This window comes from Haliotis rufescens, unplaced genomic scaffold (assembly GCF_023055435.1).
Source record: "Haliotis rufescens isolate VD_foot unplaced genomic scaffold, xgHalRufe1.0.p SCAF_16, whole genome shotgun sequence".
NCBI lineage: Eukaryota > Metazoa > Mollusca > Gastropoda > Lepetellida > Haliotidae > Haliotis > Haliotis rufescens.
Window position 1 is genome coordinate 8,649,640 of NW_025963846.1, and position 24,153 is coordinate 8,673,792.

The 24,153-nt window shown below is 40.1% G+C and overlaps 2 protein-coding genes across 3 annotated transcripts; one reads left to right on the forward strand and one right to left on the reverse strand.

The window, feature by feature from the left end:
• Positions 1-227: 227 nt before the first annotated feature.
• On the reverse strand, positions 228-4,781 carry LOC124134206. The gene is made up of 2 exons (XM_046498924.2): positions 4,514-4,781; positions 228-2,338 (listed from the first exon to the last, which is right to left on the reverse strand). The coding sequence occupies exons 1-2, from the start codon at positions 4,517-4,519 to the stop codon at positions 1,211-1,213; spliced, it is 1,134 nt and encodes a 377-aa protein (XP_046354880.2). The 5' UTR covers positions 4,520-4,781; the 3' UTR covers positions 228-1,210.
• Positions 4,782-4,793: 12 nt separating this feature from the next.
• Positions 4,794-23,897, forward strand: LOC124134215. Of its 2 annotated transcripts, none has more exons than XM_048396834.1 (5): positions 4,794-4,917; positions 17,917-19,028; positions 19,711-20,306; positions 22,095-22,312; positions 23,069-23,897. In XM_048396834.1, the coding sequence occupies exons 1-5, from the start codon at positions 4,853-4,855 to the stop codon at positions 23,145-23,147; spliced, it is 2,070 nt and encodes a 689-aa protein (XP_048252791.1). In that variant the 5' UTR covers positions 4,794-4,852; the 3' UTR covers positions 23,148-23,897. The 2 variants fall into 2 exon arrangements, with proteins under 2 accessions (XP_048252791.1, XP_046354893.1); XM_046498937.2 differs by lacking the exon at positions 4,794-4,917 and adding an exon at positions 9,281-9,434.
• The last annotated feature ends 256 nt before the right edge of the window (positions 23,898-24,153 follow it).

The following is a 24,153-nucleotide window of genomic DNA, read 5'->3' on the forward strand; positions in this document are numbered from 1 at the left end:
ATACACAGGGTGAATAGCATTACCCCTTGCAGCACTGGGGACTGAGAGCACACCTAATGACCTCAGACGTACAAGATATTTAACGTAATTACCCAATCCCCGCATCCCCTTCTCCACAATTCTAAAATATAAAAAAGATGATTTCAGGGGCAGATTACTAAATTATGTCCTAAATTAACTCACTGAGACAAATAGTACTTAAAAAAGAAAACGTCTATTTTTTCATCTTTTGAGACCTAAAGAAAAACACTCGATGTGTTGTGTCCGGATTTAGGCTTGAGCTGACTTAAAACAGGTTTTAAACATTTTAAGGCGCAAAACATCCTTTCTACAATTATAAATATACTGTGGTGCATGATATACAAGGTGTGAAGTAAAATGATTTAGTTACCGTCATTTACCAAACGGATTTAACACAATAGAGACATTATCCAGAATGTAACACTCCGTCTTGGTCACATCTGGGATGAGTTGATGTAGCTGATGTAGTCGTGCGTTGCCGGTCCCGTCATGGCCGCTAGTTCTAATGTGCTTAGGGCGTCTCTGTGCATAGTCCAGTCCTAACGGTACAAATACTCCTAGAAAATGGGGTAGGTAACCCACAACAGTAAGAATAGAGAAACTTTAATTTCCTAAACAGCACATTTCAGCGTTGGTGTTCAAATCACATATATACTCTATAAAAAGAGCTGAACACCCTGGTACTTGAGAGATTCCCCGGTAGCGGTTCATATGTACATGAAGAGCATAAACGTAATCGAAATTGTTCACTTAAGGTCATGAGATGGTTCAAACTTTGGACAGAAGCAGGCTTTGTCCTGGAAGCATGTCAAGTCCTATTCAGCAGCAACATATGTATTTGTGTATGTAGTTGAGCGTGCAGTTTGCCACAACTTTATATATCAATTGTACCTGGATTCTCATCAACGTCTCTACTGTTAAAACGCTGGAGTTCCTGACAAATATAGGTCTTCCTTCACCCGGTGTATCATCACGATTACCTAACTACCGTGTAATCGTATTGTGCCAAGATGCATTGAACCAGACACTGCACCCAGCTGCTTCCAAAGTTCTAATACCATAGTTATTCCTCAGGCAGGAATCATGAGACTGTTCTCAAACGTTCTCTCGGTCACATCACGAACTAATTCCAAACACCTACAGGACATCAAGGTCTGCTTCCAAAGCCCTGAATTGAAGTATTCTCAAGTCAACAACTGGTTCCATACCCTGCACCTGCCGGTGCTTCCTCTGCACACTGAGGTTTGTGCGCGCGGTTGTCAGATCCCTCGTTCGGAGGTTCATCCTCATCCGAATTATCGTCTGCTTCTACCAGTTCCGTTGTGTCCATGCCTGGCTGTCGTCTGATGAAGCGAACGACGGGCAGCATGGCGGTTTTGTAGTCTGGGTTGATGAGCCAGATCGCGGGTTGAATACCTGACTTTGCAAACAGAAGCCATTCAAAGACCGTAGTGACGGGCAAGATCCAGTGGATACATTCCAGAGATCCACAGCTTCCCAGACTAAGCCCTACGATGAGAACAAAGCACGGGAGTGACATTACCAGAGTGATCGCGTTGGCTCCACACAGAACCTTCAGACTGAACACTTTGTCCTCTATCCTGTTAAGCTCATGGTGAGTGGGATGGGAGAACTTCTCTTTGATGATTATAATGACCAAAAAGATGACGGTCAAAACAGCCGGAACGAAAAATCCCAGGAGACTTGACGCGAGTGCACCTGTATAGGAGATATCAGCATGACAGAAGAGGTTAGGGTGAACGATGACAGCTTCAGTTGCTCTGAAGTTCTGGACAGATTGACCAAAGAAAACCAGGTAGAACCACAGCAGAAGGATCAAGGTCAAGTTTATGGCTAATTTCAGTTTGGGGCCAAATCGAAGACGACAGCAGTGCCCCAAAAGACGATTTAGATTAATCAGCCCCAAGGCATGAACACTAATGAATGTTGTGTAGTACAGAAATGTATTCCAGATAAACAAACTCTCACAGCCGTGAGTCCACACCTGCTTGAGGTAGAAGTCGGCAGCGAGTGGACAATAAAACACCCCAACCGCTAGATCTGCTATTGCGATCTGTACGACATACAGCGTGGGTCTCTGTTTACGTAGGTATCTGCTGGTTAGGATTACTGCTATGAGGAAGGCATTTGCCAGCACGATCCAGAAGGTGAATATGACGGACACCGTGGCTACAGCCCCCTGGGCGCCCCAGGGTTTGAACTGGGGGATTGAGAAGTTGCCCCCATACCTGTCCTGGCGTCGGGCTTCCTCGGCGCCACTTGTCTCTGCCCACTCTAGCCTGCTCTCGCCAGTCATCTGCAACACAAGACGTCACTGAGAAATGTCACAGCAGTTGTCTGTAACAATACACAGAGAGATATAGGCCACAAGTTAATATTTGTTGTTTTTTTGTTTAACGCAGCACTCAGCAATATTCCAGCTATATGACGGCGGCCTGTAAATAATCGAGTCTGGACCAGACAATCCAGTGATTGACATCATGTTAGTTTGTTGTTTAACGCCGCACTCAGAAATATTCCAGCTATATGACGGCGGTCTGTAAATAATCGAGTCTGGACCAGACAATCCAGTGATTGACAACATGAGCATCGATCCACGCAATTGAGATCGATGACATGCATCAACAGAGTCAGCGAGCCTGACCACCCGATCCCGTCAGTCGCCTCTTACGACAAACATAGTCGCCTTTTACGGCAAGCATGGGTTGCTGAAGACCTATTCTACCCCGGATCTTCACGGGTCTCAAGTTAATGTCAATCATTACTACATAACTCACTAACAAAACACAGGAGGTTATAGAGTTGCAAGTTAACCTCAATCATTACAACAGTAAGCTCTAACAAAAGCAGATAATTGTTGTGTTTTGTTACTTAAAAAACAGATAGATAATCACCAGTTAATCGCCATCATTACAACAGTAACGCTCAAACAAAAACAGAGATTATTTGTGTTTGTACCTTGTTGTTTTAAAGACCTGAGATAGATAAATAATAAACAGTTAATCTCAATCATTACAAAAGAACCCTCGAACAAGAACAGAGAGATAGTCACAAGCTAACGTCGGCCATAATAACAGTACTCTCTGCCAAGAACATAGATATATAGTCTCAAGATAATGTCAGTCATTACAACAGTGAAGATCCGGGTAAGATTAGGTCTTCAGCAAACCATGCTTGTCGTTAAAGGCGACTATGATTGTCGTAATAGATGACTAACGGGATCGGGTGGTCAGGCTCGCTGACTTGGTTGATGCATGTCATCGTATCCCAAATGCGTGGATCGATCATGATATCACTCACTGGGTTATCTGGTCCAGACTAGATTATTTACAGACCGTCGTCATATAGCTGGAATATTGCTGAGTGCGGCGTTAAACAACAAACAAACAAAACAACAACAAACACTACAATAGTACCCTCTAACAAGAACATAGATAGACACAAGCTACAATCGTACGCTCTGTTTGTTATAGTGGTCTGAGTGTGCAATGAACGATGCTCCTGAAGCGCAATGCATCTGGGTTCATTCAGTCATCCGTGTCATCTCATAAATAAGTATGTGTGAGTGTTCCCGAGTGCACATCTGTTGCAGGCACAATAGTGTAATTGTTACCAGGCTAACGAATATACGAGTATATGACCAGATACCATAAAATAAAATTTGTTATGGTCTCTGACATAACGATAAATGAGGAAAACTGCCATAATAAAAACAATATTCAGTTGAATCAGAATGACAAATTATTAGTGTTAAAAGGAATATATCTGTTTCTAAAACATTTAAAATAACAAAAACAGTGTTTGAAGGATGATTGTAAAATAGAGAGTATGCTAACCTACATGTGTACGTTGTATATGTTAATCATTACATTGAATTTATGTCAATAAGTGTACCGCATTTTAATCACAGTTTGGTTTTCGTGGCTGGGTATGTGTCTGTTGTTTATACTGATAAGATACCATCAACATGACATGGAGTCGTTTCCCCACGTCAACTCTTATGGACAGTCGATGTGTCAATCATTTGGAGAAGGGGGCGTCCTCTGAACTTTGACATAAAGAAACTGTCTGTCTATTATAATACAATGTAAAATGGCAGACACACAATCGATTTAATTCAGAGAAATGTTCAAAGTGGCCCAGTGGGAATGGTGACACTACTGCCTTGAGTACTATGCCACGAATGTCTACCATTCTAACGAATACGTTTACATATTAGTTTCAAATAATGTTGCTCCTATCGAACATTTATCCATGTAAATATATATATACCTGTATGTATAAAATGTCAACACGATACACATTTCTACGCATGACACCGTTCGTGGAATCAACATTGTGGCACATATCGGTGAACTGTAAAAACCTTATCGACAAATTCACTTCTTTACTTCACATATTTTATTGCATAATAGAGCTGTTGACTGAATGTCACCATGGTCGCTACCGACCTTCTTCTGTCATTTCTTACCTGCATACTACTCGCTGATAAAGCCTCGCGATCGGTCGCTCACACCCGACTACAGCAGACACGAGATATCACAAACGCCTCGGGTGTCTACACCATGCAGCATCTCACTTCCATCCTCGCGATCAACAATCCATGATGGCTAACTCTACAGATCACGTGACCTGCCAGCATATTTTATGAGAATCCATCAGGCATGCGAGGTAAAAGCGCTCTCTCCTATTTTGCAATCAATAACTCCAGCATCGCATGTTGCACGGACGTGGAAGAGTGATGTCTTGATGGGGAAACATGTGCTTCCTTCGTCCACAATAGTTGGGGTACCAACGTTTTCCCCTTTGTATGGGGGAAGTGATGACCCGGGAACCCAGGTCAGAAAGGCAATATCATAGAATCAGGAAAGTGGCGTAAGTGTCGGAAGGCGGGCTACGTTGCCTGTAGGAGTACAACCAGCGCACATGTGGAAATGCAGATTCTTCTACACATATGTCTATATCGTAGTAGGATTATATACATATTCATACATAGGGACTTCTATATACGACTATTTAATAACATATTACCTATATTGCAATTTTTGGTCCATCGATCTTTGATTGTCTGGTCTTTTTCGCATGGTCGACGTACTGTTGTGCTTAGACTAACATCTAGTCTCTGAAATGAACATATCGTACATAAAAAAACAGTTGTTCAGTTATCTTAACAAAAATATAATAAAAAGGAGCCCAGTGACTCTCTTCATTTTCAGACTGATACTGCAGTGATCTAGACTTGCCAAACATTATAGACTTGCATGAGCTGTATTTGATATATATTTGTATCAGGGTCTGTAAGACCGACTATGCTATGCTGTGTACTGCGTTTTACGCAAATTGTGTGAATGGCGGGTGCTACCGGTAGGGCAGCGCATGCTCCCCCTTAACGCGAACTCCTGGTGTCATCATGTTATTCATTGTCCAGTACGTATCCTGTCCCACTTGTCATACGGCCTTATGGATATTTGGTGTTTTTTGTGAAATATTAAAGCATTGATCTTAAAATGACGGGGCACAGGTGGCCCAGTCGTCTAAGGCGCCGCGATTCGCTGTGCAGAGTTGCGTCTCTTGGGCACGCCAGAAACCTATGATTGTGGGTTCGATTCCCGGTTCGCTCCGATTATGTTTCTAGGTTTGTCAGCACAATACCCGTGCTCGTGGGTTTCACCGAAGTAAACGTCCGAGACCTGCATCACTTCGGGCTTTCCTCCAACATTAAGCTGATACGCCGTGATGATATAACTGGAATAATTTTAAAAGCTTAAAAGTGAATTATCGACTTTGGTAACCATATGAAAGGGTGAGAATCACTTAAACTTTTTCAAAAACTATACCAAACTAATACTCGTCATCATCACACGAAGCACTGGATGCACAATTCTGCATTTTTGTTAAATGAATTTATTTGTGTTTCTATTTTAGCCCTGTTAGTCTCACAATTTAAAATGATCTCAGTATGTTGTCGGAAAAGGCCTAAGGAAAATAAACGACCAACATGCTTCCAAACATATAAATAAATAAACAGTAATTAAGTAAACAGCTTTATTTTAAATATAAAGTATAAACAGTATAAACTGTATCTAACTAGATCTCAACTTCACAAGACGGTCAGAGTAACGATACGGACAATTATAATAGCATGTACGTAGATGACTCTATCTTCTGCGTAGACTAGAGTATCATCTGTGTAGATGACATTTTTTCAGAATGTTCTCCCGAGCAAACACGGGAATATATTGTTCAAGTCAAACTATGGAACTCCATCAGACACTATTTTTGTCATTGATGCGTACAATTTTCTCTTCCACATGTAAGTATAGGATAAAACACGTCCGAGGGTTGTTATGATATTTAAAACCCGCATCCCGAGGGATTTTCCGAGGGAAAGGGTTTGAAAATATAATAACAACCCGAGGGGAAGTGTTTTATCTTACTTATAAACCGATTTTGAACCTTAAAACAACATTTATTAACATTTTTGTTTCGAATATACTTTCCATGAACATTAGGAAACGGGCGTAAAATATCTGTTGCTGGCGTACGGATCTTGAAAAGGACATTCTAAAAAGCAGAGTGCCTTATCAAGACCTCTGTAGCCTTGTGGTACACTCACTGGGCTACAGATATGAAGGTTGCGAGATCGATCCTCGGGAATATAAAGAAAACAGTTGTCATTTGATTCTACATTTCATTCCATGTTACACTCTGAACGGAAGTTACATTAATAAAATACCCAGGACATTATATAAAATCCTTGGGATATTATAACACATTGTATAGCAAATATGACTTGAATATCCTATAAAATCCCAGGGGTATTATAAAAAATCCCAGGGACATTACAACGTCCCTGTTTATGAGATATAACCCGACTGGAGAACAATAGGATGACGTCACCGGAGGTTTATAAGTTTAGTCTAAGTAGATCTGTTGTTGATCTATCCCTTCCTTAAGCTTTACCTGAGTTACTAACTACAACTAGCAAAATATAATATTGCTGCCCCCAAAATATTCTTTATGTTATTTTATTGGTCAGATTCTTTTGTACGCATCTAAAATCTTGGTATCAATAGATTTGAGGGTATGGAGAAAATCCATCCACTGGCTGTAACAACATCTTATAAATCGGACTCATACACCTGATGCTCTAGTTTACAGTTAATGTGGCCGATATCCGATGTATATCAACTCACTTGTTCGTAGCGTTGGGTACAGGTGTGAAATTACCATTGGAATAAGACACACCGACACCCAAAGACGCGTATCACTAATGTAAATATAAAATAAATAATAATTAAAAGGATACTTGCCACAAATGAAACAGAAATAAAACACTCAATATGCCTGTCTGCCTGACTGACTGACTGACTGACTGACTGACTGACTGCCTGCCTGCCTGCCTGACTGACTGACTGACTGACTGACTGGCGGACTGACTGACTGACTGACTGACTGACTGACTGACTGACTGACTGACTGACTGACTGACTGGCGGACTGACTGACTGACTGACTGACTGACTGACTGACTGACTGCCTGCCTGCCTGCCTGCCTGACTGACTGACTGGCGGACTGACTGACTGACTGACTGACGGACGGACGGACGGACTGACGTGCGTACGTCACGACGTAAATACTTTTTGTAAATATCCTTTTCTTATCCTCACATAACAATCACCGTTGAATAAATTGTTTCGTGTCGCTGGTCCGAACGTGCACATGTTTATTCACATGATATATTGTTATAGACATGTATGTCTAGACAGTTCATACCTGTAATGTGATCTAAAAAATGGAAATTATAATAGTTCAAACAGTTCTACGTGTTTCGTTCGATGTTTATTCCAATGAGTTTCGAACTCGCACTTGAACACTAACCTATGACGAAATCTATACAGGTATCTCACGCCTTGCATTATTTCCCTTTACAAGAATACTCCCAATCTCCTTCCAACATGGATCGCAGTATTGAATTACACGTTGTTCACTATTATATGGTCTCTGACGCATTACAGAAGCAAGAATCAGAGTCACGTAAATGCCTGAAAAACATATTAAAATGATACTTAAGTAGATATATTTGCTGAATTTGAAATAATTATACTTTAGTGCATGTGCAGTCAAAATATCAATCTTAATCTAACTGTATTTCGAAATATAGCTGTTTTTGTATGTAACGTGCATATAACGCAAAAAAGAATTAAACAATACATGAGAATTATTCGTAATTCATTTCTGAACAAGCTGTATGCATTCCATAGGTATAAACTGATTTTTTACCCTTGGAAAATAACATCCATGTTCGTAATAAACAAATTTGAGAAATATGATATCTGTCACTGTGGTCACTTGATGTGCGCGCGCAGCTCGGAATTGCGTTGCGGATACGAATTTTGAGTTGGTAAGCCAGTTTGTTTCAACTTTTGTCATGGGGGATCATTTTCAATATTAGGATCATTTAGGATTGGATTGTCACCTTGCAGATTGGGTCATGTTTAGCTTATTCCGATTGCTCATGCTGACGAACACTGGTTCACCCCGAAATGATCGTTTACAATCCGTGGGAGAGCTGGAATATTTTGAATGTGGAGTAAAGCAATGTTCACTCACACGCATAAACTCAAACTCAGAGTTAACTAAGCTACACACAACATTGACCCCCCCCACCCCCCCACCCCACCCCCACCCCACCCCATCCCACCCACCCACCACCACCACCACCACCACCACGAACACATACATACAAACACCTTTTCCGTCACTACCTACACAGATGATAAATTGATAAATGATGTTAATCCTGATTCACCACAATCCCCACAATCCTGATTCACACTGAAATTTCAAATACTTTTTCTCTGCAATACTGTACATAGCAACCTAGTATATGGTTTTCAAACATTTCAGATTAACGCCATTTGTTTGTGTAATGCGTACAGTGAACCTGTGTTATCCGTATTTTTTCCCCGCCCGCCATGAATTTTCATTAATAATGATAATGATAATAATAATAATACACAATTAGTGAAAAGCAGAGGTTTTTTTCAGTATCCGTATTTTATAAATATTTTATTTTACCCGCCTGCTATCTTGCTTGGTGAGGTTGGAGATGAGAAACACGTATTTAAAAAATATGAATGGCAAAGTGCATCCATCAATGACGAACAACGATCCCATACCATGAAACCATCTGAACACGATCGGCGACTTCGCCTTTGCGGTTACGGAGAGGGGCGAGGTTGGCCGAAAGTCTCGTTACAGTGAGCTCCGCGAACGGGCTATCGCTGTGGGGAGCTTAGCATACTCAACCAAACAGCAAATCGTCTCCGTGAAAACAACTATTATTGGGTGTATTTTCAGAGACAGATACTTGGCAACGGTTTATAAAGGTTGGTATTAAGTTTCTTAATATATTGAGCATCTGTATTTATGTTGGGACTGCTGTGTTATTTGTAACCCACTAGCCCAGGGTATAAGGCAGGCAAGAACCGAAAGTAGAACCCGGAACGAGAACATTTTTCTAAATCGCCTAAAGGTCGCCTCAGTGGTCTCGCCGGTGCCGTTTTAATTAGCTTGCGTAATCACCAGATACCAAACAGCGTCTGCGACCAAAAAACTCGCCAACAAAGGGGAATCCCCTTGAATGAACTCGCATTTGATTGGATGATGTTTACTATAACCTTTCAACTTGCGAATTCCTATGTGTGTCTTAATGTGTATGTACAATTATTCTTAAGTTTAAGAGTTACCGTATTCGATGTAATAAGCGTCAGGGACGCTCTCAAAATTAGAAATAGCAGGCTCTTATTAGAATATAATTTTGGTGAAAAAAACAGAGTTGAAGGATAAATTTCGTGGTCTCTGCTGACAGCCTGAAATGTTTATATGCAACAAATATGTTTTTCCAGAATTTAATTGACTATAATTAAGGGTGCATATAACACGAGTGCGTATTATACGCGAATAAATAAGTCTTGTGTACATTGATCAATCCAAAGGGGTGCTAATTGGGATTGTTCACTATCACTAGCCAATATGTTAGCAAATATTGCCATGGGCGCTTATTACGTCGAATACGGTAGTTTGTTTTTGAGTGAAGGAGAGCACCATTTTTGTTTCTCTCTAAAATGTGGAGTCTGTAAAATGAAATGAGAGTGACTTTATCTTGACATGTTTCAACCAACTGCCTGTCACATTCTGTGACTTAGTCTGTCATGTTTCTTTATGAAGATAATCTATGCAATTTGTTCGTTTTGTTTTTAAAAGAGCTTAATATGTTTCGGGGGAAATATATCTCCTTTCGCTAAAGTAAACCGGTCTATATTTTGTAAGAATAAACTATTGCGCATTGAGCGATTATCTTCAGCTATAGTCGTTGTATAGAGCTTTATCACGCACTGACCTTGCAATGCTGTACATCGTATCGTATTCAAGCTGTATCACTGAGAGTGAGTAAAGTGCAATGTATCGTGTGTTATTCAGGCAGCCAGCAAAAAAGGTTCCAGGGAGAAATTTATGTCAAGTATGTAACGCGCAACTCAATCTTTCCCCCTACACACTTATATTGCAACTTATTGTTCAACACGATTAAATACCAGGCTTCTATTAAGTATGATTTTGTTCAATAAACAACTCATGTAAAACAACGGGTTTGATATGAGAAATTTGTTATTAGTTGTCTTCATAATCACATATCACAAAATATTGTTTCAAGTAGATCACTGTATGTAATGTATGATTCATACCGTTTCATGCGGTGGTTTACGGTTCTGCATGGTTTATTGCTTTAACAGTTTTTTCAACTTCCGGCAGAGATTGTACACCCGTATGTTTTTTGCTTCTTGATACATAGGAAATCAACAGGTTAGTCTTTAGTTTGCAATTATTTTCCTAAAAATGCATGATATATTTACGATGTTTGGGTTGAATATAGTAACATTCTTCTGAACATACTTCAAATCTAAACTGGAAGTAGTCACAATACAAACCCAGATAACCAAACGGAACCATACACAAGAGTAATGAGTGAGTGAGTTGGGTTTAACTTAGAATAGTATTCCACTTATAACACAGCGTGTCAGCTTGATGTGGTAGGAAAGCCCGAAGTGATGCAGGTCTTAGACGTTTACAACTTCGGTGAAACTCACAAGCACGGGTGTGGTGCTGACAAACCTAGAAACATAATCGGGGCGAACCAGGATTCAAACACACTGTCATATGTTTCTAGCGTGCCCAAGGGACACAACTCTTCACAGCAAATTGCAGCGCCTTAGGGGATTGGGCCAACCGTGCCCCTGTGCACAACTGTAACAAACTATCATAAAACATAGATGTTTCAGATGAGATATGTATTGCATAACATTCCACGAAGAAACAGTGGCAATATTACACTATCACAAACTACAAAATATATGCACAGTAATTGCAAAACACACCGGTATATTCAACATACAAAGGAAGTACATTATAACAATTTTATTTTAAAACAAGTGTAGTTTAATGATATGGAAACAATATGAGAATTGAGCAAAACTATGGTAATGTTGTACATACAAGGAATTTGTATATAATTGTAGATATGATAACAGATCTTTCAAATGGTTTCTGGATAACTGTTGGTAAAATTATCCTTGCGATGTCCATTCTTACACCTATCAGTGCTAATTACCCCACCCCCCAATTTGCCCAGTTTCCATTACCAATTACTAAGCTATGATAACTTAAGTGTGGGCTTCCATTGTCTATCGCTAATCACCTATCAGCGCCAATCATCTGTTGGCTTCCTTTGTTAGTTTGTACCCTTTGTTAGTTTCCACCTTTTGCTATCTTATTAATGTTGTTGTCCTTACATGTACATATATATGCTCTCTGCCTCGTGGCATTCATTCACCTGATGACGGAGTAAGCATATACTCCGAAACGTCGTGTTCCTCAAAATAAAGAAGTTGACATCCATATATTCTCTTCCTTATTAAGAATTGTTCCTTTTAACAGAGTGTATCAAATTCTTTATCATGATTGAGAATTATTTGTAGAAGTTATTATTTGTTGTAGTTTGTTCCAGTGGGGTTGCTATTTTTGCATATCTACCAGTTTCAATTTTTGGTTTGTGATTACTTAAACAAAGTTTTGAAAAATGTGACCTATGAGCTTTGTTTTTAGAATACGTAAAATAATTCTGAATATTTATTGATGACTTGATCAACCTGTATGTTCTTAACTTGCTGTTGGATAAATGGGAATCCTTTAATAAATGCGTGAACATATTTTTACATTTGGACTGAAGTTTATTTACAGTGGATTCATTGCATTTATTTGTGTTAACTATTTCAAAAGATTGTTTTATTTAACCCAGGCAAAATTTTGACCAGAATGATTGATATTTGCTGCCAAAGCATGTAAAAGAATTGCATTTGTTGTTTTATCTAGTGTTATCGATATAGGACTTGTAATCAATTATTTTTTACATTATTGGTACTAATAACCGGTATATACCAAGGTCTGCCTTATAGGCCCAGTTATGTGTTTTCTTGCCTGAGTTTTCCTTGCGATGACCATTTAAAGACACTGTTTCTTTTATTGTGCTTTCCAAAGATCACTACGTTAATAACAACCAATTTGTACTTTACACCAATCCTCTCCTCCCATTGCTGACACTTCCTGCCTCTGCACATGACAGTATATGGCGGGGAACAATTGATGCACTGCAGCAATTTCTACTTGTGTAGTTTAGTATACAACAACTACGGGTACATATTATTTTTTCAAACAATGAAGTCCAGTTCATATACTCATTACTGCAACCACCCTTAGTTTTAGGAAAATTGCATATTATACAACAATTACTACACCCTTCTTATCATTCATGCTCAGTGTTATTATAACCCTACACCTGTGTATTTGTCGTCATTCACCTGATGCTCAGTTAATGACTTTAGTACAGGTATAATTAGTAGCAGAACAGATTACAGCCACAGTCGTCTAATTTTTAGAACTTCACTATGCCTGGGTTGTTTTTTAATTAGTAATAAAGCCAGGAATTTGTAACTATATAAACATGAACTACACTGTAGTTCATATGAATTAAAAGTCAAGACAATAGTCGCTCACTTTGCTTGGAGCTTTTCACCAGTGATTTGACCTGTGAAGCAAAGAGCTGGTAGAGAGAATAGGTGACTCTTTAGGGTGTGACGACTGTTCAGATGCACATAACTGTTGTGGTGCATAGACAGAGGTTGGAGGTTGACCAAACTTCCTGAAGCCCCTTCTGTCGAGAAGTGTTGATTTCTGAATCAACTAAATCCGTGTGAAGTGCTAGTTGTGAGAGCTCCTGCGGAATGGATGGTGGCTCAGATGTGCCTAATGGTTCTGGGCTGAAGTTATCTGATGACCCTCAGATCATAAAGTTCACCAGGGGAAGTGTGTGGGACCGCAACTTGGTCTGGTACTTTGTAGCATTCAGCAAGTCTCACACGATTAGAAGTCCTGCGTAATGTGCGAATATGACACCAAAGGTGATCCATCGATACAACCAAGTATCCACAGCGACCTTTAGATTTGAAACCATTAGAATAGAGATACACAGTATCCCCAACAGAGAATGAACTACATGTATCTGGAAGAACACGCCTACTTGCACATTTAGAGTGTTCACTATAGGCATGTTTGCCACAATCCTCAATAAGTTGTTGGTCCAATAGTGGAATTTGTGAGTTGGAGAACTGATCTCGTTGAGTCCACAGTTCTCCAGCAGATAGACGACATGATCGAATTCGTGAGTTAAGTCATGAGACAGCTGGTGCGAGTGTAAGCAAAGACACTCTACGCTCTAACGGATCCTGATGAAGTATTCAACCTCAAGTTCTTGGATAGCCTTTTCCACTACCAGATATTTATTAACATTTTTACTTCTTCTCAATGCCAAAGCAATGTTATATTTAGCCAACAGTGAGTCATTGACGAAAGACTGGAACCCAGGAGCCGAGTCAACAAATATGACAGTCCTTGGTCCATCCAAGGGAATTAAGGGAAAGCAGAGTTCAGTCAATTCATCCTGCATGTCTCTCGTACTCGATGAAACAAGCCTCATGACGTCTGCTGCCAGAGACCATCCAACTCAACTGAGTTGACTATTAGTGGACTGAGAGATGACAACCTTCTCCTCGACAGAGTTTATTGTAAGCCTCAACACATGGTTTGCTGTCAGTCAAAATACACACCTAGTTTTGAGACTGAATAATGTAAGGACTGAAGTGCTGTGTTGCCGCAATAGATAAGGCTTCTATTTCACACAGAATCCATGTCACTTGTCTACCACGCAGTTTGGCACTGAAGAAACCTGCCTTCATGCATCACATACAGAGTAGCACCAAGTCCATGCTGTTTTACGGATCCATCTGTGACTATTCACAGTTGATCGCTTTGTCTGAGTAGTGTGATAACCTTTCTCGACTCAAGTGCCTTTGGGGCTTTGTGAAAGGAGTGCACCAGTTCCTGTGACCAACATATGCTCAACAACAAAAGTTTCTGTGACCCCAATATTTTAGTGTATTTTTCAAACAAGTAAAGTTGGTTTTTCAAAATTGTAGTACATGTATGGAATCAAGTCACAAAAACGCAACTGCTACAGAAAAGCATGCATTCCATGCAAAAGTTGACTTTTATGCAAACCCCATGCATTTCACTACCCAAGAATGAGACGAGATCATCGGCCCTGTTGTTCTACCGTTTTTTGCGTCGTCATGGCCCAAGCATTACCTTTCAACATGTCAACGCTCAGCCTCATATTGCTCGACTTGTTCAGGACTCTCTTCCACAAAACAATGTGATTGTCATCCCCTGGCCGGCTCGCTCCCCTGATCTCTCACCAATCGAGCACATGTGGGATGAGATGGATCGGCGCCTTTGACGTCAACCACGTGTTCCACAGGAACTTCGAAACATGCTCCAGCAGATATGGACAGATATCCCACAGGACTTTGTGCGACGCCTGGTCCATTCCATGAGACGAAGACGTGTTGCTTGCAACGCAACCAGAGGTGGACACACACGCCATTGATTTGTGAAGTCAGTATGGCAAATTAAACCATTTGAACACTTACAGGAGTCTTTTATTTGTTGCAAACCGAAATTGTTTCAGATTTGGTAAAAAACATAACTTTTCATTAAATATTATTCAATGTCAGGAACTTTTGTTGTTCAGCATGTTCAGTATATTTTGTCATGTGATGCCAGGCCCCCAGTAGCTTTATCAAGGGGTGTGAGCAGGGAAGAACAGTGGGGTATTACTCCAATCTCATTAAAATCAGATCTAAGTTCTCGCTGCTGCTAAACAAAGATCTGAGGACATCCCATTACGGGTCACGTCAGAACAAACTTTCGTGAACTTTGAACCGACCAATGAAATGACTAACAAGTCGTCGACATCAGCCAATTAGAAGGCAGTTTTTCATGGCACTCGTTTCAACCTGGCAACTTCCATGTCAGAATATGCTTGAAAAATACGTTGACACAGATCACGATTAAAATTTTGAACAAACGAACATTCCGGAATGTCTAATATATGGTTGAGATTGTATGGCAGTGCTTCCCACATACTGTACAACGCCTCCACCGTTCAAATGTTTATCCCACGGAAGAGAGAGATAGACGATAATTTTAACATAATCAGTCGTATGGGTCGTAACTGTCCATCGGAATACCCCATGTTATCGTTTTCGAGGTTGTATGATTAGAAAACACATTCCGACTGTCACTTTCATGATTGGATAGATTGGTTGGATGAAAGGTCGTTCTGATTTCGAGTCCCGTGAAGGGATTCGAACCACGGACCTTCTGATCCGAGGTCGGACGCCTTGTCCACATGACCAAAGAGGTTACCCCGTCAGCAAGCTGACAAGGTAAGGATGTCATCTGTGGGATGACTCCACGCCCTGCTACATACTCCCCCGTCAACAGAAGGCATGTCCCTGGCCGCATAGTAGGGTACTGAGGTTTATTTTGCTCAAATTTAATATGAACATGCTCAGCCCCACTTTGGGCGCCAATGTAGCAGCCATAAAATTTCCAAGTCCCGTCCTCTTGACCAAAGAGGTTAACCCCGTCAGCAAGCTGACAAGGTAAGGATGTCATCTGTGGGATGACTCCACGCCCTGCTACACTACCAATATAAAGATCATCAGCTAGCTGAGCAACGTAGCCATCCTGCAACTGGTAGCCAAAAACAACACATGAACTCTCCAAGAACAGTTTCTGATCCGGGCATTCCCATAGCACATCTTGCGTATGCCTTAACTCCTTTGAACAGAGAGATGACTCCGCAGTATTTCATAAACTTCACGTCAAGAGGGATCTGGTAATAGGCTTTTGTGAGGTCCATGATAATGATGAATTTCCATGAGGCCATTTGTTGAAATATGGAGTCAACATTTGGCATCAATGAAGGTTGGGGTTTATTATACTCGCCTACCATAGCAAAGGTTGTAACAAGTCGATAACCCCCACTGTTTTTCTTCACAAGGAAGGAAGGATTGAGATATTCTACGGTGATGACAGCATTCTCTGGATGAACAAATACTCCATTCTGCCCCAGTTCATCATCATTGTCTGACCTGGACTTGAAAAGTTGATGTACACTGTGGATCCTCGTCTGGGATAATGGGATTGATAATAAAGTCTATTGCAGCTTCTGCCTCATCTGAATGATGATCATCGTTTTCATTCAGTATGCCAGCAATTTGCCGTGCTTTAGCCATATATTTATGATCCGATTCCAGTAAATTGGTGCACATTCTCAGGAAATGAGTGTGTTTGTGCCCTGCATCTTTGCACTGGGGGCATATTCTTTTGCCAAGGTTTCTACTGGGTTGCACAGGGACTGGACTCCGAGGTCAATTAAATCTTGCTGCTGCTGTGTGCATGACACATACTTCCTATGAGGCACGAATTTCATCTAGAAGCGATTACAGGGCTTGCGAAATTTAGACATTTTTTATGCTAAAGTCTTTGAACGAAGGTCGGGGCCACACCTCTGTTTTTTGGAAGATCTTTCGGAAATAGTTGCAACCAAAGGAAAACATTAAGGTTTTCCAGGCTAGGGGTGAGGTCTTCGTCCTCTCCAATTTCTGTGACATGATGACATTGATTACCGTGTCTACAACTTATGTCGCCTTATGCCTTTTAGTAATAAATCTAAATATACATCCAGTTGTTTACTGAGGGGTTAATGCCTGATAGCAATCAATTTGTGGAATACGATTGAGGGCAGCTGGTGGTTTATTATCCAAACAGGATGTTAGTAATAAAATGCTACGATTGTTGATGGTTATTTTGATTATTCACAGTGTCATAATGAAAGGTCGTTTCACACATTCAACAGGCAATGTTGTTGTTTTTGTTGGATTAACTGAAATAGCAGAAACAGTATATGTAAAGACAGATAAAAGTGGCACACATATCAGCCAATGAAAACAGTTGTCACCACTGCGCTGGAAGCTTGAGGCCACGCCCCTAAATAGGTTTGTTTTTGAAGCAGATCAGGAGCAGATGTGATTTCAGCACTTTCATTTAAACTTTTAATTACTGTCTACGAATATTATGATTTCTCTCTCTCGGAAATTGACTCAATGTGTCTTGGAAAATTTATATTCGCAACAAAATCACCATCACAATTTCTTTTCAGTTTCCTTGCCCCGTAAATTAGAAAAATTGATTCAGCGCCTTGACGTTGCAGAACAAATTTACATGGTTACACCAGTACCTACCATATAAAGAGTAGAAAGTTGGTCCAGGAAATTGGAAATGAGTGATACATTATTCATATTGTGAGATGGTTAACTCCAAAATTATAAGTGATCTAAATTTGCTTTACAGTATGTCTGAACCCCAGGAGAAGGTGGACATGAGTGCCCTCAAAGACACATTCCTGGAGTGTCCTGTATGTGTGGAACATTTCAACCAGACAGACCGATGTCCTCGTCTCCTCCACTCCTGCCTCCATGCCTTCTGTACCCTGTGTCTTCAACAGCTTCTCACGAAGGAGGGGAAAGGTCAGATCACATGCCCTCTATGTCGCAGGGTCCACAAAGTTCCAGGAAAGGCTGAAACGTTGCCCGTGGATGCGGTCAGAGCGAAACTTGTGGATTTTGTGCAGATCAGGAATGAAGGGAAAGTTCCTTGTACAGACTGCCCCGAAGGAAGTACAGCGGAGTCAAGGTGTCCGGAGTGTTCTCTTTATCTATGTAAGGACTGCACACATGTACACAAACGTCATCAACTGACAAACGACCATACAATCATATCCCTGAGTGATGTATTACAACAGCCCTTGAACACGTTTGGCAAGCGTCACTGCTGCACTCATCACCCAAAACACCAGTTGGAGTTCTTTTGTGCTACTGATGAAACTCTGTGTTGTATGGCTTGCACAGTTATGGAACATAAAGGCCATGAATTCCAGAAACTTGAAGAAGCTGCTAAAAAACGACAAGATGAATTGGAAACATTGATGCAAACCGTCCTTACAAATGCCCAACAACTGCGTCAGAGACGACTATCTGAAGAAGGACGTCAAAATACAATTGTGCAGGCTCAGGGAAAGGCCAAATCCGACGTAAGCATATACTTTAAAAGTTTGACAAGTATTATCAATCTGAGAAAAGCACTTTTGGACCAAGACATCGACCAAAGAAGTAACACTATGTTGTCTCTGTCTAAGAAGGAAGTAGAAGCGATCGACCAGACTCTTGCTGTTATGGACTCAACTGTAACATACTTCACACAAGCAAGGGAGAAGGCTGATGTCGTGGAAATGCTGCAGGTGTACCCTGCTATTAAGAGAAGCCTGGAAGCATCAGCCGATGGACAAGGCCAGGGTCAATCAACAGCAACAGAAATTCTGACATTTTGTCCCTCAAATGGAAAAATTGTCGATAAATTAGTGTCAGAAGTAGGATGTGTGAGAGAGTCTACGGAGACCCTGAACGGTATGTACACCAACCTTCATGACAATACTACACCCTTGCATTAGTTAATGATAGTTGTTTTAATAGGTGTTTATCATTGTTAATAGGTGTCCAGGTTGTAAATGAAAAATGAACACCAGTGCACTAACAGTTTCTTCTGTTTCACAGGGCGGTCGTATAGCCTAGTGGTTAAAGCGTTCGCTCGTCACGCCGAGACCTGGGTTCGATTCCCGACATGGGTACAATGTGTGAAGCCCATTTCTGGTGTCCCCCGCCATGATATTGCTGGAATATTGCTAAAAGCAGCGTAAAACCATACTCACTCACTCACTCACTCACTCACTCACTCACTCAATCACTTCTGTTTCACTGAATAGAGAAATACATTGTTTAAAGTAGTTGAAATACTGTGACTGTACCTTGATGATTTCTTTAAAGAATATACTGCATGGGCCTATAGCACATGCCTGCCATTGAAATTTGTGTCGCCAAATACTATATAATTAACATGTTTGTTCACATATATGACTAGTTTAAAATAATACTTTGTAATGATATTACCGCCTACCCGGAGAGTGGTATTTACATGCACGTTGCTATATATAAGTGCAATAATCTTGAACACAACGTAATAAACAATTATATCTAACCTCACCTTGTAATGAGATGAACTTCATACGGAACTTGATTTCCCTTTTTTCAGAAGGTAATCAACTCCTGCTGTGTTTAAATGCAGTATTTGATGCTGCTTTAAAATACAAGAGCAAGAATCAACTTATTAAACATCTTCAAGCCTTGCCTGGCACGGGTGCAACAGAGTTTAAAGTTGCATGGAGATCAAGAATTGGGACCACTTCTGATGTAAGCTTTAGTCCAAGAAATAAAGCCATGAAAGCTGGGACTACAGGGATGGGAACAAATGTGGAAGTCAGAGGTAACAGTATTGTTGATCGGGAAATCCTCAGACAAAGACTTCATGTTGGTGATGATAAGAGGTACCAGAGCTTGCCAAGAGAAAGGTCAACATCCCCGGATGACACATGCTGCATCTGTATGGACACAATCACTGTCCCCAAAAAACTGCCATGTGGCCACACCTTCTGTGCCGACTGTATCAGACAGGCGTTCAAGGTGAAGCTAGCCTGTCCTGTATGTGGGAAGCTGTATGGTATTGTGAAGGGGAACCAGCCCAAAGGGGGGAAGATGACTCATAAATTACACCAAAATACTCTTCCAGGATATGAAGATGCACAAGGAGTGATTGTCATCAGTTATGAATTTCCAGCAGGGTTACAACAGGTAGGTTTTCGGAAAGTTTGGGAATATGTACACCAAAATAAATGCGGGTGCTTACTGTGTTTATGCTGCGACTGCAAATGTGGCACAACCACTAACTTAAGACAGATGTTGGAGACTTCAAATCTGATAAACTTCCTATGTTCCCCTTGGAAATGTTTTGACATGATCGGGTGACAAGGACAAGGTCCCACAATACGAATCAGGCTTTAAAAAGTGGATAGCTTGAGTATTTTTTTTTCGGAATTTGATGAAACTTTTTATATAATACCTCTAGGGTGACTTCTGTATGAAGTCAAGGTCACTAGAGCTGAATTACTGATACCTGGTTCAAATTGCACTACCTTCCTTAGTTTGTTAAAAATAAAAGTTTTTCCAATGGTGGACTCTAAATAATGTACAAAATACTTTTCATATATCATGGTTGTGTCATGTACTCATCAAATGACGTGTAAATAGTCTCAAATTGAAACAATATGTTAACCCAGAAATCTGTACGTAAAAGAATATAGTTTGTAACCAATAGACAACCAACAATTGATATGCAATCAACAATTGTGTTTCAAAATTAACAAGGTTTACAAATCAATACAAATTACTGCACAGCAATTACAATGTCAGTACACAATGGAGTGGTAGTACAATATTCAATGGCAGTATAAACTGTGAGAGCAGTGGGAATGACAATGACAATGAATTTTAATCACCTCGCCGCAACAGTAGTCAAGCTTCCGAGATAAGCCTTTGGTAAACACCAGTGTGAAAAGTGATCTTCACACGAAAACTGGCCTTGATGTACTGTAAGATGAAATGTAAGATGAGACAGGGACGCGCCCGTTCCACTTATTAAGTCTGACCAGATTTAAGCACTTTCTACACAGTGCCAGACCAGTCCAGTTTAACTTGAACATCACAGAATATTCCACATGTTTCTATAATGCTTGACATCAATCCATGCTATTCCAGAAATTTACAGATAATTTGAGCATCTCAATATAAGAACTTCCTCACCACTGCTTACTTTAAATAGTACTACATTCCTGACAACGAATTATTGTCTAAATACAATGCACTGAACTTCTACTTAATATCAACAGAAAAAAAATGTAATACAGCTACAATCGTTGTTTAACAATAAATTACACTACCTTATAACAGTATTATATTTGAAACGACACTTAACAGGCAAGGTCAGTTGGTGAGATTTGGGGATAGTGAAGGGCTTTGTGTACATGATAACTTGATTATACGTTATCTCAAGGTCAGTGATAGTGATCATATCACCTATTAAAAGTTGGCAAAGGTCACTTAATAAAGAGCCAAGGTCACTAGAGGTCACAATATACATAAGTTCAAAAATAATTTCACAATCTGCCAAGATCTCTAAATAAATAACTCAACATTTCTCATATATGTCGCACTATACTCAAGAAAATACGATAGTTGTCTCAAAAGTCAAGGTCACTATAAAGGTCATTCATTCATAAAATATTGTCAGTATGGAAGGCATATTTGTAACACCTAAGCTGAGCCTGAATTATGTTTTAAGAAAAATACCTTGCTACTAGTAATTTTTACGACAGGAAATTTATTTTTTATCAATAGTCTGAAGTATAATTATTCGTTCGACATTGTCCCAGCCCAGTCCAGCAACCACCACAACCCCCAAATATTTGAGTATCAATGCCAGCAACAACTTTCATAAAGTGACTGTCTTTTTTACTTTTTGAAATGTTGACTACACATTCAGGTGAGCTACAGTGTCGTGGCTCTATTTATATGTCTATGCAGGCTGATCATCCAGAACCTGGGAGGCGCTACTCTGGCATCCATAGAATAGCCTATCTCCCGTACAATTATGAAGGATGGGAGGTGCTGAGGCTGCTGTACAAGGCATTTGATTCTTATGTCACCTTTACTATCGGCGTCTTTGGAACTACTGGTGGCAGTGGCGTCATCACCTGGAATGGCATTCGCCATAAGACTAGTATGGCGGGAGGGTCTTCACAGTAAGTCCTATTGAAATGATGCCTGAAAAAAAATTTAATGTTCAGTTAAGGGCTTTATGGTGGGTTCTTCACGATTCAGATCCAAATAGAAAATGTAAGATATAATACCCACTATTATGTAGGGGTACTTTGGTGATGTGCAGAATGTAGTATACTTGATCATGTGGTTGAATAATTAACTTGGGTTATTCTTATATATATTTGGTACAAGAAGACAACTTTATGTAGAACAACTTCTGGTTGTTGCATATAGCGATGTTTCGATGTATAATTTTACACCTTTATCAAAGAACAGAGGACATCCCATTTATGGTCACGTCATAACGGCCATCAGATGGGATGTCATTATACCAGAAATGCTCAAAACTTTGTTAGATATGTAGCTAGAGGCTTGTGACTTCATATTCAAAATTGGCCTGCAATGGCATGTATTTATTCAAACCGGAAGTGATTTTATTGAACCAGAAATGCTTAGTACTTAGTTGTCAATGTAGCTACATGCATGGGACTTTCTCTGTCAAGGCAGTATCGCATTTGGGATTATATTCCTAAAGTCGGAAATAAAGTGCTTATAGCTGTCACCTGATTTGGCAGAGTCAAAATTGTTCATGATTCAAGTTTTGGTGGGAAAGGTTTGGGGCATTCAGGAAACCGTGGGGATAGGCTGCTTCTGTTTTTACATTTAATGCAGACACCTTTCTAAATGTTGGTGTTACAGTTCTACATCGCTTCTGTATATACTATTATCTGTTCCAGGAACGGCTACCCTGACTCTGACTACCTGAAAGAAGTGAAGAAGGATCTGGCTCTCAAGGGAATCGCAGCTTCCCCATGAGAGGTCAACACTGACCACAGACCACAGAGCATTGTGGCCCAAACAGACAAAGAATGGTTACAATTCGGCCCAGGGATACGCTGACCCTTTAATGCTGTGTTTCACAGCAAATATTATGAGCGTCTCACATCAGATATAAGTAAGATCAAGTGACTGTACTGCTAATGCTATATCAGAAAATTAAAGATAGCACCAAACAATTGGAAAATTGATTTCCAATAATGTACAACAAATGTTTAATTGAACTAACTCGTATATTTCATTATATCATTATAATTTTATTGTCATGAGTGACAAAGCAAGAAAACTTAGTATGAATTTGCACTGAGAGAAGACAGTGGTTTACCACTGCCACAAGAATTTGGATGTTTAGTCAACATGTTTTGCATCTAATTTTTGTCAGTATGTTGGCATTTGTTTGACCATTGTTGTGACTAATACCGGTAAACATGGTGAACAGAGGACATACAATGTGAAGAATATATTTCAGGTTTCTACAATATTTTACAGGTGGTGTCTTGTTACCGTACAGATCGAACCTGTGTTGTCAATTTTGTATTTATATCAGTAAATATGGTATATACTTTATAGTTTTTGACATATTAATAAAGAATTGATAGATCTTGACATTTTTTATCAAATAATTGATGGTCCTTTTCATATACTGAACAACAAAAGTTCCTGTGACATTGAATAAGATTTAATGCAAAGTTATGTTTTTTACCAAATCTGAAACAATTTTGGTTTGCAACAGATGAAAGACTCCTGTAAGTGTTCAAATGGTTAAATTTGCCATCCATCTCATCCCACATGTGCTCGATTGGTGAGAGATCAGGGGAGCGAGCCGGCCAGGGGGTGACATTCATGTTGTTTTGTTAAAGAGAATCCTGAACAAGTCGAGCAATATGAAGCTGGGCGTTGACGACGCAAAAACGGTAGAACAACAGGGCCGATGATCTCGTCGGGGGAGCGCTGTCCATAGAGATTTCCCTGTACCACTATCAAA

Excerpts from the sequence above, each read along its gene's own strand:
- LOC124134215 (XM_048396834.1), top strand. The coding sequence starts at position 4,853 with ATGGGGGAAGTGATGACCCGGGAACCCAGGTCAGAAAGGCAATATCAT. Across the intron at positions 4,918-17,916 it reads CATAGAATCAGGAAAGTGGC|TATGTCTGAACCCCAGGAGA; the intron begins GTAAGTGTCGGA and ends TTTGCTTTACAG. Across the intron at positions 22,313-23,068 it reads ATGGCGGGAGGGTCTTCACA|GAACGGCTACCCTGACTCTG; the intron begins GTAAGTCCTATT and ends TATCTGTTCCAG.